Source organism: Sprattus sprattus (assembly GCF_963457725.1).
Source record: "Sprattus sprattus genome assembly, chromosome: 1".
NCBI classification, from domain to species: domain Eukaryota; kingdom Metazoa; phylum Chordata; class Actinopteri; order Clupeiformes; family Clupeidae; genus Sprattus; species Sprattus sprattus.
The window spans coordinates 27,939,366-27,951,865 of NC_137920.1; the positions used below are offsets into that span (position 1 = coordinate 27,939,366).

The window sequence follows — 12,500 nt, forward strand, 5'->3', positions numbered from 1 at the left end:
AAAGAGAGAGAGAGAGAGAGAGAGAGAGAGAGAGAGAGACAGAGACAGAGGGAGACATGGGGGGAGAGAGAGGGGGGGAGAAGAAAAGAGAGAACGAGCGTTGTGAACATATAGAAAGAGGGCGGATAGTTGACAGTTGGAGGTTAAGCATCCAAGGATTAGGCCATGACCATACATTTGAGCTTAGAGGGTTGTTTGCATTATGACCCCACAATTGCAAGCCACTTGATTTTGCATCAGAGCTTCATATGCACAACCAATAAAAACAGCATTTAACTTATTTGCTGGCTTCATCTAAATCTGCTTCCTTCCCCTCCCCACTGTAAAGAGAAAAGACAAGAACAAACATGTTTAAATATTTGGAAAACACTTTCTTAAAGGTTTGAACATTTTCTGGCTATAGATGTGGTGGTACTTTTTATGCCTCGGTGACTACGGCCGAACACCCCCCGTGGGAATATCCCTTACCTACCCCACGCTCACTCATACTGTATTGCTTAAATAACTCAGGGTGCCCCCGGGACAGCCCATCACCACTGCATGGGGGCACCCTTTTTTTTAGCGGACATTTTGTCCATATGTGTCTATGAAGATTCTATGAGGTGTATTATACTTTATAAAACAATTGGGTTCTAGCGCGTAATTTAGCTGTTTCTGATTGGACGAGAGACGTTCCATGCTATAGGTTATTCTTCATCATACCTACAGTTACGGGACTTTTCACAGCTAAAAATAAATCACTCCGCGATGAAACATTCGCATTGCCGTTAATTCAAAGTTTTTAAAATTCCAAACCAAGACGTTGACAATGGAACAATTTTTTGTTGCGGAGAAACGATGGCGAAATAAACCATTTTTAATCAATAACTTTGTGTTGAAATGTTAATTTGTTGACTGTAGAATTGTTTTATAAAAGCAATATAGCACTCGTGGGAGTGGGGTAGGTAAGGGATAATCCCACGGGTGTTGTTGCCTACGCCACTCGGCCTGGCGGCCTCGGTGGCTACGGCCGAACACCACCCGTGGGATTATCCCTTACCTACCCCACTCCCACTCGTGCTATATTGCTTAAGTATATATAGGCATGTCACATGCACACACTGCTTCTGCACATGAGTTGACAAACACATCCTTAGTGCACAAACAGACACATAAATATAAACAATCTCACACATAAACACACACACAAACACACACACAAACACACACACCTTGGGCATCCATTAGATTCCACTGCCTGCTGAACCAGAGGGCTGTTTATGAAGGTCATTGGGCAGCTGCATGCAGTCCAGAGAAGTGGAAATGGATCTAATGCAGTCTGTCACCACCCTCGTTGCTCCAATGAGATCAACTCTCTGCCCCACTCAACATGGCACCCTTCAGACACAGACTGCTCACCACGGTAACAGAGAATGTAGTCTATCACAGACTGCTCACCACACTGTAGCAGAGAATGTAGTATACAGTATATGCCTTGAATTAGCATGTGTACTGTCTATTGGTGCACTTGCAGGTGATCAACAGGTCCATAATTGTTTTAGATGTGCAGTAGCTAATGGAAGAGTATCTCAACACTCTGTAAGGGTAATAGTGGAGAAAGCCTCAAATAACAGTGCTCGTGACAACTGCTAGCAGCTATGCATTTTTATTCTTGCTAGCACACTTGCGTACCATGTCTGCTTTGAAGCCTTTGAGTCCTATGCCCTACTCTGCATCTTCCAACGTAGGCTCCCTCCCACTAGCTGGTGCAAACGATCTTCCCATCCTAGTGATCTTGGTGATTCCTTGCCTTTACAATCTCCCCTGCTCCCGTTTGCGAATCCCCCTGCTCCCCCTAGCCCTATTCTAGGACTCCTCTGGATTAGACATTGCCATCAACAGACCCATTCGAGAAGATCAGAGACCCCCGCCCCCACACTTGCTTTCCTGCACCTCCTAACCGTGACCTAAAATCATCTCCCTAGGACCAGTATGATCCATCCCTGGCATCATCTTAACATGTAGGCCTTATGGGTGGAAATGACCTATATAGATCCATGTCAGATACCACTGCTCACCATGACCCATTGATTTCCTTGCAGATACCTCAGCTGATCTTTTTCCTAATAGTTTGTGCAACTACTTGATTCTTCTATATTTAGCAGTAGTAGTAGTATGGTATGGTAGTAGTAGTAGTAGGGAAATGCAAATAGAACCTTTGACTCTGCAGGATCTTGTCTTGTCTAATTTCCCCTTTATGTTTTTTGTTCTAGAAGCTCTAGAAGTTCTAAAAGTTCTGCTTAGCACCACAGCAGTTCAGACACAGGGAACCTGATTGAGTTTCACTGGAATGTTACTCAAAGTTTTACCTTACAACCTAGAAGATGTTGTAGGTTAAACACACACCAACAAGGTTTGAAGCTCTGAAGTATGGTTGACCACCAATGGAAATTATGTGAGATGCAAATTCAAACCATTTGTTCTTGGGCACTCAGCTGTCAGCACTGGCCTTCAATTCTCTTGAATTGGTTTAACCACCTATTTTTTTTATTTCTGTCTTTCCCAATTCCTCTCTCGCTGCATGTTTCTTTCTCTGTCTTCCTCTTGACAGATGGGCCACTCGTTCCTTATCCCAAAGCTGCTTACCCAGGACCGGGGGTCCAGGGAGGTGGCCCTGTCCTGGCTCCAGAGAGAGAGAGAGAGAGAGAGAGAGAGAGAGAGAGGGTGAGAGAGGGAGAGAGGAAGAGAGAGAGAGGGACAGCGAGAGAGAGAGAGAGAGAGAGGGAGAGAGAGAGAGAGAGAGAGAGGGAGAGAGAGAGAGGGAGAGAGGGAGAGAAAGAGAGAGAGAGAGGGCTTGTCCTAGACACTGCCAGATGGAAAACAGGCTCCATTAATTCCCAAAGAGAGGATTGAGCTCAATACATCAGTCCACTTGGGATGCGTGGGTGTGTAACACTATGAGTGTGTGTGTGTGTACGTCTTTATGTGTGTATGTGTGTGTGTGTGTGTGTGTGTGTGTGTGTGTGTGTATCAAAAAGAGAGAGAGGGAGAAAGAGAGGGAGCAGAGAAATGTTTGTGTGTGTGCACGCATAAATGTATATATTTCGAGTGTGTTTGTTTGCACACACCTCTATGTGTGTGTGTGAGTGTGTGTGAGTGTGTGTGTGTGTGTGTGTGTGTGTGTGCGTGTGTGTGTGTGTGTGTGTGTGTGTGTGTGAGTTTGTGAGTGTTTATGTGTGAGTGCAGTAATGGGAGGATTGCCATCAGGGATTTCCACCGCTAGCTTGCAGGCTGTTTCCAGCCACAGAGAGCAAGAGCATGCCCTGCGTTTGAACCCCGCTCATATATAAATACATACATGAGCTATATATATAAATATATACATGAGCTATACATGGAGTGCAGTGGTGCGTCACCTAACATCAGCGAGAGGGAAAACAAACACACAGATCTAATGACGGCTGCGTCGCAACCCCCTGTGCTGACCTACGGAGGGGAACGCGCTGTTGATGAAAATATGTGTGTCGAGCAGGCGGTTAATCACTGATGTAAATGTAATTGGTCAAGCCAACTGACTACAAACATGGAACACAACACACACACACAACACACAACAGAACACACACAACACACTGCACAGCACACACAACACACAACGCAACAGAACATACATATAGCCAAACAGCACACCAGCTCATACATTCCTTAAGGCGTTATGAATAAATTATGCCATGTTGAGAAATCTGTCAAAAATGCACAGCGGACACACTGCCTCTTATGAAACCTTTTCTCTGTTATTTCTGTGTCATTATCATGGGAGGTAGAGTCATACAAATGGGCTTGATACTGTTAACTGATGACGTAGTAGGACCAGAGCAACGATCACTGCTTGTCGTTTTGTAACATTTGAATTCCTTAATTCCTGACTTTTAGCTTGAAAGATTCTAAAAGAAATCCACTGCTGTAAACCTGGGGTGTCGTGCTATGTTGCTTTTGGACAGTGAATAAGTGGCCTCTGCCTTTCAATTTTTAACATAGGCACAGCGGACAGTTAATAAATAAATAAATAAATAATTGACAAATTAATACTGGACACACACAAACACACACAATTATTGTTCTTTGAACCAAAGCTCAGTGTGTATGAATATTGACCCTCTTTATAATCAAAACGTTTTTTAGAAATACGTTTTACTGATATGACAGCACTTGTTTCCAGTCCATAGCAGTGTACTGTTCAGGGATTTAAAAAAAAATACAGCTTTGAATTCTACAGCTATGGAGGAACCAAGTAGTCTTACAACGGAAAGAAACGGATGTTTAAGAGGGTGTGTGTGTGTATGTGTGTGTCTGTGTGTGTGTGTGTGTGTGTGTGTCTGTGTTTATCATGCATATTATGTATATCATCCTCTCTATCTCTCTCTCTTTCCTCCTCTTTTACTAATTCATAAAGGGCTTTATTAATCTCCAAGTGGTTTTGTTTTGACTGTCTTTTCGGTTTTTGGTTGTATTGTGTATGCATGTTTTTTGCATTAAATGCGTGTATGTAATATTTATATGTATTTTTTTATATTTCTTTTTTGCTCTTTAAATGCCATGGCAGTTTTTGTACTAAAAACTGAAAATAGAGTTTTTAATGTGTTCCAAGATCAATGTTCCAGAAAAGGAATTTCAAAAGTAAATTTCTCTCTTTTTTATTCTTCCTCTCTCTTTCTCAAACTCTCTCTTTATTTCTCTCCTGTGTTTGTAAAGTCTGAAATAACCTTCACCAGTGCTGACCTCTAGTGGTCATAGTCTGCACACACTGTGAAGATAAATGACCGAGGATGAATGAAGGAATGAATTAAGTAATTAACAGACACAAACGCACACAGACACACACACACACACACACACACAGCGACACACACACACACACAGACACACACACACACACACACACACAGCGACACACACACACACACACACACACACACACACACACACACTTTGCTTTAAATGCATACAAATTCATACATTTTAATGAATATATGTGTGTACATATAAATCTATTTATCTCTCAGTCACCAAGAAAGAAATCTGACTTGACCACTCGCTTCAATTCCCTCCCTTACCCAATGAATGATTTAATTGCTCAATGACTACATACATACAGACAGAACTGAACAAAAACTAAACTGCTTAAAGCAATTAATGGTCAAATTAATGGAGAAAATGGTCAGTAATACTTTAGTTGAAGGGTACCTATATACTGATTAATATATTCCCCAGGTAAAATCACACAGAGAAAATCACAGGTTACAACCTATACTCACCTTTTACCCTGAAACCACTCCTATGGCAAAGCATCAGTCAAAGTCAAAGCCTAGAGATGCACTGTCATTGCTACTCATCATAGCTACTGTGTAGGGGCTGTCAACACACAGCCACATGTGACATGTCAAAGGTGCTCTGTTATGCAACACAGTGCGGCCTGAAGGAGACACACCTGCCGTGGGCGTGACTTCTGTGCTCATTGTGTGTGTGTGCGTGTGTGCGTGTGTGCATGCCTGCATGGGTGTGTGCATGCGTGTGTGCGTGTGTGTACATGTGTGTGAATGTATGTATGTGTCTGTGTGTGTAAGTGTGCGTGTGTGTGTGTGTTTGCATGCGTGCGTGTGTGTGTGTGTGTGTGTGTGTTTGTCTGTGTGTGTATGTGTGTGTGTGTTTGTCCCTGTGTGTGTGTGTGTGTGTGTATGTGTGTGTTTGTCTGTGTGTGTGTGTTACCCCGCCCACTGTTGAAAGCTCTGAGGTCATGCTTACACAGGTGCCTTAGCTAACAGCAAAAAGCACAGGTTATAGAATCATTTGCATGACAGGTAAGATGGATCAGCCTGTGTGCGTGTGCGTGTGCGTGTGCGTGTGCGTGTGCGTGTGCGTGTGCGTGTACGTGTGCGTGTGCGTGTGTCTGTGTGTGTGTGTGTGTGTGTGTGTGTAACAAAGCTGGCTCTTGGCCTTGTTACAAGAACGTAGAATACACCAATTTACCAAAAACACAAAGGGTTTAATCACAAAATTCAATTTACACAATTTCTAATTTCAAAATGTACACAACGGTCCAATCTCCAATTATCAAAAGTTTCAAATACACATGGTTCCAACTTCCAATTCAAAGTTGAAGTTGTCACAAAGGGTCAATGCATGCAATCAAAGTCTGCTCTCGCAGTACATGCAGTACATGCAGTACATGCAGTCATCAGGTTGCTAGCTGGCTCTCTTTCTCTCATGCTCCCGACCTCCCTTCTCCCGAATGCAGGAATTGCCGGTTTCTTTGTAGGTCAGGGACACGCCCCCCCAGGTGGTTGGTCACTGGCACCTGGAAGGAGAGAGAATGAACCACAGCCTGCACACACAATCAACCAATTTACCCACAATCATACCGACAAAACAGGCAGAGCAGACGAACCCAAAGGGGTTCGTCACAGTGTGTATGTGCATGCGTTTGCACTTGTGTGGGCATTCCTGAACAATAACATATTGGCTCCAGGAAAGGTAATGGTCCTTTCACCTAAAGCTGTCTAAGCACCATCTACCCATACCAGTACCAATACAGATACAGTATATCCATTTATACAATAACTTACACTTATGCAATAAAGAGCAGTTTTGTTAAATCACTAAATCAAAATACCACCGCCATAAACAGTCTGCAAACAGCTCTCTTTGAAAGATTACTTCCTGTTAAAGTACCTACTAATCAGCATAGCTTTCATTTGAGAGTTCTATTGAACATTCTACAGCTCATTGAGAAATCCATTCAGAAGGCTCTACACTGCGTTCCGTATGTGTACCACAGACCACAGGTCTGTGCGCTCAGTACATGTAGAATTGGTTGATAAACTATCACTAAGGTACCGTCATTAGCTATTAGTAAACCGCAGGCGATGAAATAGACTATGGACCCAGTGCTAGCTGATATAGGAGTCATTGTTCAATAATCCCAAGGTGTGTTCCTGTCAGAGCTAGATAAAGGCAGGGGGTGACAGAGAGTAAATACATATGATGACTGTACCTGGGTCTTGTGTGTAGTATGCAGTCCATGGTGAAAGAGCTGTTCCCATGTGTTTTAACATATGTGACTAAAATTGCGTTTTTTCTTAGGGTGTGGCCAAATACTTATGCATATGTGGGACTATATAGAGAACAAGTGTGGTGAAATATATCCAGGTATCTAGTATATGTTCTGTGATTTTAAAATGATCATTTCAGAGCATAAAGCGTCAGCATACAGTACACAGTGCATAGTTGTTATTCAGGAAGAATTAGAAGGAGACATTTTGTATGTTGTTTGCCTTCTGCTGCTCCAGCGCCAGTAATGATTTTCTTGTTTATTCCTTGAAACAGCTACAGTTCACATAAACACACACACACACACACACACACACACACACACACACACACACACACACACACACACACACACACACACACACACACATACACACATACACACACTGTATCAGCTGAATCATGCTCTGAAGCTCCTTAACACCTCCTTATATCACTCCCACACACACACACACACACACACATGCGCACGCTTCTCTCTCTTTCTCTCTCTGCTACACCCACCCTAGGACTTAAAAACACCTCTGCTGTTTACACACTCACTCACTCACTCTTCCCCCAGAGCTCCCTCCGTCTCTCTCTCGCTCCCTCACTCTCTGTCTCTCCAGCTGTTCTCTCAGTGCTCTCTGCCCCCGTCCAGGCAACATGAGCCGACCCCAAGCCCCGCACCTCGCCATCCTGGAGAGGTCCAAGCACGTGAAAGACGAGGACAAGCTGTACAGGTTCGAGGGCCTCCTCTACCCCTCCATCATGAGCCCAGCAGAGAACCTGGAGGGCGTTAGGACCATGGAGGCGCGGGCCGACGACGTGCTGCTGGTGGCCTATCCCAAGTGTGGTGAGTCGGGTGTGGGTTAACATTAGGGAATCTTTGGTCCTGCGGCTCAACTCGAGCTACTGTAGATCAATTTGTACAGTAACTGGCAGAGCGAGGTGCAGAAAACACTAAGATCTTTTGTCAAGGTCAAGATCTTCAATAAACCCCCATCATCTGATCGCAAATATATATATATATTTCCTTCGGAGGGGCAACTTCAGTTGAAGAGGGCAAACAGGCAGTTGCCCAAGCAACCTTAGCACACCCCTGTGCACGTCCCTGCTTAGATCTAATGTCAAGGTCAAGATCTTCAATAATCAATTTGTATTTGACATCGGACAAAAGGGCATTGCGGGTGGTACATGACTTTGTGATAAATTCATACATTTGCTCGAACAGAGTGTTCGGTCTACGAAAAAACGTCTGTAGCCCCAATTGTCTGATTCATAGGGTCATTCTAGTACAGTCCAGTTATGACATCTAGTTTACTGAGAAACCTTTTGTACAGAGCTGGACTTATTTAACTCTACCTCCACTTCACTGACAGGTTTTGAGAAAAACAATCACACTGCTTGTCCACACACACACACACACACACACACACACACACACACACACACACACACACACACACACACACACACACACACACACACACACACACACACACACACACACACACACACACACAGACACACACACACACACACACACACATACACATACACACACACACACTCTCACACACACACACACACACACACACACACAAACACATTCAGTTGTGCTGCTCATTCATTCATTGCCAAAGTATACAGTCATGCTGTCAGTCCACAGTAAACAGAACAAAAGGCAAAGCATCAGGATTATGCAACTAATGTTCAGTGAGGAAAGGAACAGAAATGTTATCAGCGTCTGGTCTGAGATAATTTCTTAGGCATATGGTACCATCCAACAAATGGATCTTTAGGTTGGAAACATAAGGGTTTTCTATTGTTAATATGTGGAAATAAGTCTTTAAATGAAAGATAAGTGTCAGGAGTAAAATATGAAGAAATTGACAAGGGATGCCTTTAATAAGAGTGATCACTGACTAAGAAACAGCTCCCTTTTAAATTGTCTTGAGGCATCACAGACCTTTCATCATATCCCTGAATGCGCCTCCATTTCCCAGGATTCAACTGGATGGTGTCTGTGATGCGCAAAATCATAGCAGCTTCCAGTGGACAGAAAGAGTCCTCAGACCTGCCCCCACTGATCGAGTTCTGCACACCAGAGAGGCAAAAGGTAGGAGACCCACACACACATACACACACACACACACACACACACACACACACACACACACACACACAAACACGAACACACACAGACACACAAACATACACACACACACACACACACACACACACACACACACACACACACACACACACACACACACACACACACACACACACACACATATACAAACACACACACATATACAGACACACACACACACACACACACACACACACGCAAACACACACACACACGCAAACACACACACACAAGCACACAATAATATACAATAGAAAGTCATTAAATCTATTTTCATGTGCATTCTCTTGGCAGGCAGTAGCTGAAGAGAAGTCTATACGGCTTCTCGGGACACATCTGTACCCGGACATCATCCCTGCTTCTTTTAAAGAGAAGAAGACTAAAGTGAGTAAATTTCACCTCACTGTTATGAATTACAGAAATATTGTTCATATCTGCGTGTCTGTTAAGTAAAAAAAAATGATTTTATTCTACATATGTATTACTGGGAGACGTCCTGATGTAGGCCGGCTGTTTCAGAGGGATGGAGTCACTGAAAACCAAAATAACCTCATGTTGCATCCTTCCCCTTTCCATTTCAAGTCAAATGAATTCCCCCAAAAAAAGTTGTCCACTCTACCATGGCCGACAACCCAAATGTACTACTCCATGAGCTCTAAACAATGACCTTTGACCTCTTTGACCTCTTGTCCTCCAGATGCTGGTGGTGTGGAGGAACCCCAAAGACACTCTGGTCTCCTACTTCCACTTCATGAACAAGAACCCAGTGCTGCCCAACGTCGAGTGGGACAAGTTCTTCACAGACTTCATGAGTGGAGAAGGTGAGAAAGAGAGAGATGGTAGTGCAGGGTTAAATAGGTTACAATGTGGAAGTACTAATGTGCCCTCGCAGAGATTTAACTCTTCTGCTTCTAGAGTTATTGTATTGTTACTTGATTGTGGTTCAAGTTCTCTTAAAACCAAGTAATTGTGTAATTATGTGAATGACTGTCCTTTAGGCTTCATGCTTCCACAAGTTCTCAAAGTTATACTGTAACTGTTAAGGGTATTATGGTAAGTATTCAGGGTATTACTGTAAGTGTTCAAGATATTATGGTAAATGGTAAGGATATTACTGTGTCAGCATATGGTATTTTTCCATCAGCACTTGGCTTGCTCACTATTTTGAATTTACTGTAGCTATTCTAAAATGCTTTCTCTGTCTGTCTGTCTGTCTGTCTGTCTGTCTGTCTGTCTGTCTGTCTGACTGGTGTTTAAAATAGTGGCCTGGGGTTCATATTTTGATCATGCCCTTGCCTGGGATAAACTCATGGATGCTCCAAATGTGAAGATTGTCACGTTTGAAGAGATGAAACAGGTAAGACAAGACATGTGTGCTCACACACACAGAGACACACACAGACACACACAGACACACGGACAAACAGACACACACACACAGAGACACACACACACAGAGACACACACACACAGCCCAACAGAATGTACCACACATGTTCTTGTAAACAAACATCCTTGTTTTCCTGCGCTCTCAGGACCTGAGTGAGGGCATCAGACAGATCTCTCAGTTCTTTGGCTTCCCCCTGACGGAGGAGCAGGTCCAGACCATCTACTCGGAGAGCACCTTCAGTGCCATGAGTGCCAAAAGCGTCCATGGCAAAATGGGAAGCGTCTTCTTCAGAAAAGGCAAGTTTGATTATTTGGAGTACAGTTTTGATCAGATTTTCAATATGGTTTGGAGTATTATTATTGGTGTTGACTGATGATGCCTGTGTGTTCCCTTTTAACAAGGCATTTACTCAGTGCCTAGATCACCATATGCATATATCATGACCATGAAGTTTCTCAAATAGATTAGTGGATCTGGTTGTTTGACGGGAACATGTCTAAAATGAGTCTAAAAGAGTCTTTTGTTTAGAGTGTTTGTAAAGGGCCAGACTGATATCATGTCTCAAATCCTAGACATCTAACGTTTAAGCAATTAGCGCTGGTTGAGAGTGGATGTGTGTCTGTAGCTGTTAGTAGGTCTGTAATCATAATATTTCTTTGATTGTGTTTCCCAGGTGAGGTGGGTGACTGGAAGAACCACTTCAGTGAGGCCCAGAGCCAGCAGATGGACGAGGAGTTCAACAAGAGACTAGCAGGAACCAAACTGGGAGCCAAACTCAAATACGACACCTACTGCAAGTAGGGAGAAAATGGCCAAGATGTACCAACAGCCAAGACTTGGAGTTCTAAATAGATTGTGTTAAAGGATTGTTTGTACAAAATACAAAGTGAAGACCAAGGCTGTATAAATATTAAATATTTTCAAATAAAAGCAGTAAAACATTTACAACCCAACATTTTTATAATATATTCTCGACATACCTCAGTAAGACATATTAACGTTCTTAGCCACTAGGTGGTGGTGTGACCATGCAATAAAAAAACCTAAAGAACACACACACACACACACACACACACACACACACTCAAACACACACAAAGGATGCTTTCCCGATTGAATCATTGAAGGAAAATAAAAAATTGTATTGAACACAGAAACAATCAATCAATTGATCAATGGTCAGCTGTAGTCCTAGGTAATTCACATGGTGAAACTGCAGAGGGGGGTCTTCCTCTCCATTACCACAGATCCTTTAATCAAGACACATTTCAATGAAGGTAGTATTCAAGGCGTGTATTTATTTTAAACAACTAGTTTTGGTATAATCTTCAAAGTCACTTTGATGGTATATGGTCATGTAAAGGACATAATCTCGGAATGTAGACGCCCAGGAAAATGCAGTTCTTTGGTCTGGCTTTTGTCTGTGCCAACTGTGCTGTTGTTGATGTTTCCAAGGTTTTATTTTGTATACCTTTTTAGGTAATCTGCTTATCAGTTTTTAACCAAAGCTCATTGCAGCTGCTTTAAGTGGATGGGGTGCTTCCACACACATGACCCGCAGCGTTCGTTGGAGAGGTTTCTCACGCAAACCTTAGCAGTGAACTGATATCCATGTTACATTAAGAGTAAAACTATTAACTGCTGCTTTAAGTGGATGGGGTGCTTCCACACACACGACCCGTAGGTTTCTGCTTCTCACGCAAACCTTATCAGTAAACTGAGTCGTGTCAACACTGGTCTCTCCAGGCAGGCTTTTGACTTTCAGCTTTAAGGCGCTACACAACTGTTTGTAAAGCAGGGCAGGAGTAATCTGTGTTTTAACCTTTGGAGAACATGTTCTCTGATATGCAAAATAGTGAACATGCACAGTAACTCTTACATGTAATT

The 12,500-nt window shown here is 43.0% G+C and overlaps 1 protein-coding gene across 1 annotated transcript; it reads left to right on the plus strand.

The window, feature by feature from the left end:
- Positions 1-7,731: 7,731 nt before the first annotated feature.
- LOC308373758 (sulfotransferase 6B1-like) lies at positions 7,732-11,414 on the plus strand (the record flags this gene model as incomplete). The annotated part of the gene is made up of 7 exons (XM_080849393.1): positions 7,732-7,921; positions 9,075-9,187; positions 9,518-9,607; positions 9,921-10,044; positions 10,486-10,580; positions 10,759-10,909; positions 11,287-11,414. The coding sequence occupies 7 exons, from the start codon at positions 7,732-7,734 to the stop codon at positions 11,412-11,414; spliced, it is 891 nt and encodes a 296-aa protein (XP_080705519.1).
- Positions 11,415-12,500: the final 1,086 nt, after the last annotated feature.